Genomic DNA, 1,976 nt, shown 5'->3' with positions numbered 1-1,976 from the left:
TGTTTGGTTGTTAAGGAATAAATGAATTGATTTTGTTGAAAACACTGTACATATAAAGAGAGGCTAATTGGAGGTCTACTTAAATGATCTCTAATTCAGAGACTGTTTCTGTTCATTTAAATACTTCATCGGCTTTCTATAGCTTCTACATTTCCCTGATGAGTGCATTTCAGTGCCAGTGGAGAGAAGTCATGCTGTGGAGGACTTAACTATAGTGGGAACACCTGGCGCAAACGTTTCCGTCTGCTGTCCTGTGATTGGTCGAAGCTCCTGCACGCTCGGCTCCAGCCCCTTCATCATTGTGCGTCTTATCTGTCAATCACCCCTTTAAGTCCCTCCCCCGAGGTATGAAATAGGCCGTGTGCCTGCCACATTGGAGCACTATTTGCCCAGACGGCTTCCGCTCCGATCAACCCGGAGTGCGCCTCCCCTGCGGAGCTTTACGCGCGGGCAGACTGGAGAGAGATGACAAGAGCCCCGCGGAACTGGCCAGGCAAACATGGATCTCCGTAAAACGATGATTTCGCTGCTTTGGATATTATTGCTGAACCCTTTGGAAGACTCTCGCGCGGAGGAAGGTTTGTAGAAATGTACTTAATTTACTCCACTTGGAGCTCAAAACGGGTCGTTTGCAGTGTGGTGAGCAACAGACAGATGTCCGCTTGTTGTCTGGGGAAAGCAGGTGCATCCACTAAATGTTGAGAAACTAAGATGCGATTCGAAAAAAAGGTGTTTTTAAAAGACTTTGTAGACGTTTATTTGACAAGAATATGAATGCAGATTTTACGCATTTGTGTCATGTGCGCTCAGAGGGTTTAAATCTCAACCGCAATGAGATTGTTGCTGACAGTTTGAAAGAAAGAAAAAACAATCAAATATAAGTGCATCAAAACCGTATGATGTATAACACAGTTTTATTGAAAAGGATACTGTATTTTTTACATTGAAATTAATTTGTATGCAAAGTCTGTGTCCTTCAGGCAAAAAAAATCAGATGCCATCAATTACGCGGTTTGATTTAGTCACCGCACCTTTATGCAACTGGTTTCTTTGTCTTCTCACTGGCCGATGCTGCGTTCACTTCTCTTGTTTCGTATTGTTTGTCCATATTTAATCCCTGTTTAGATACTTTGAAGTACTTTTCCCCAGTGTGTCGTTGTGGTTGGTTGCCATAAACTGCGGTGGTTCCAATATGCGTTTTTGCAATTCAGAATGGCGGAACATGGTTCAATTAATGCTGATATGACATTTGGCTGTGGCTTCTGTATTGCTCCTGATGTACACAGAGTTTGTGATAGAATAAGAAGCAGGTTGCAGAAAATTGCTCAGGTCTGCACACACAATTTAGCAATGCAACAAAAAAAGCTTTTTGAAATTACTCTTAGGGATGATGCAGTGTTTGAGACTGGCTTGTGAAGTCAACAAAGTGAACCTAACCAGTTTGAAGATTGCAGAGTTAGGTAAAACGCATGATGGTTTCAGTCACTTTATATGTCTAGAACTGTACTTTGTTCAAATGGATTTACATTTCCCATGTTATTGTGCATGTTTAATTGTACAACATTATAGGACACTGATACAAAATACATCCTGCTAAATGCTTTAAATTAGGGACATGCATCTATCCAATAGTAATTATATACTACATATGTGCAAATTACACCCAAACATATTTTTTTCAAGAATATGTTCTATGCAAGCCCACCAGTTGATACGAGGCATTTTGATAAACATTGCGTTTGTGGAATAAGAGTTGAAAACTAACCTGTTTTCTGAAGCTGAGCCGTGATTGGTCGTTACCTGAGCCCTGGGTAGTTATGATGTCATTTTCAGTCGACAGAAGTGACAAAAATGTCCGCCCCTAGAGATGGCTAAAAACGGGTGGATTTTGCTGCTTAACTCGTATTTCACAAAGGCAATATTAATAAGAATGCCGTGTTTCAACTAGTGGGCCTGCTGGGAACATATTCTTCAAA

General features: G+C 41.1%; 1 protein-coding gene across 3 annotated transcripts in view; it reads left to right on the top strand.

Moving 5' to 3' along the window:
• Window positions 1-354: 354 nt before the first annotated feature.
• Window positions 355-1,976, top strand: part of epha10 (EPH receptor A10) — a 135,272-nt gene continuing 133,650 nt past the window's right edge. For 2 of the 3 annotated variants that reach the window (XM_086013885.1, XM_086013884.1), the window contains exon 1: window positions 355-578. In XM_086013885.1, the coding sequence (XP_085870011.1) occupies window positions 500-578 (79 nt within the window). In that variant the 5' untranslated portion in view covers window positions 355-499. The remainder of the gene's footprint in view (window positions 579-1,976) is intronic. The other variant, XM_086013886.1, reaches the window with a different exon arrangement.

Source organism: Filicampus tigris, chromosome 18, assembly GCF_054856515.1.
Source record: "Filicampus tigris isolate MCC_2025a chromosome 18, RoL_Ftig_1.0, whole genome shotgun sequence".
In the NCBI taxonomy this organism is placed as follows: Eukaryota; Metazoa; Chordata; class Actinopteri; order Syngnathiformes; family Syngnathidae; genus Filicampus; species Filicampus tigris.
Note: the sequence above shows the minus strand (reverse complement) of the source record. Positions and strands in the feature narration are given on the sequence as shown.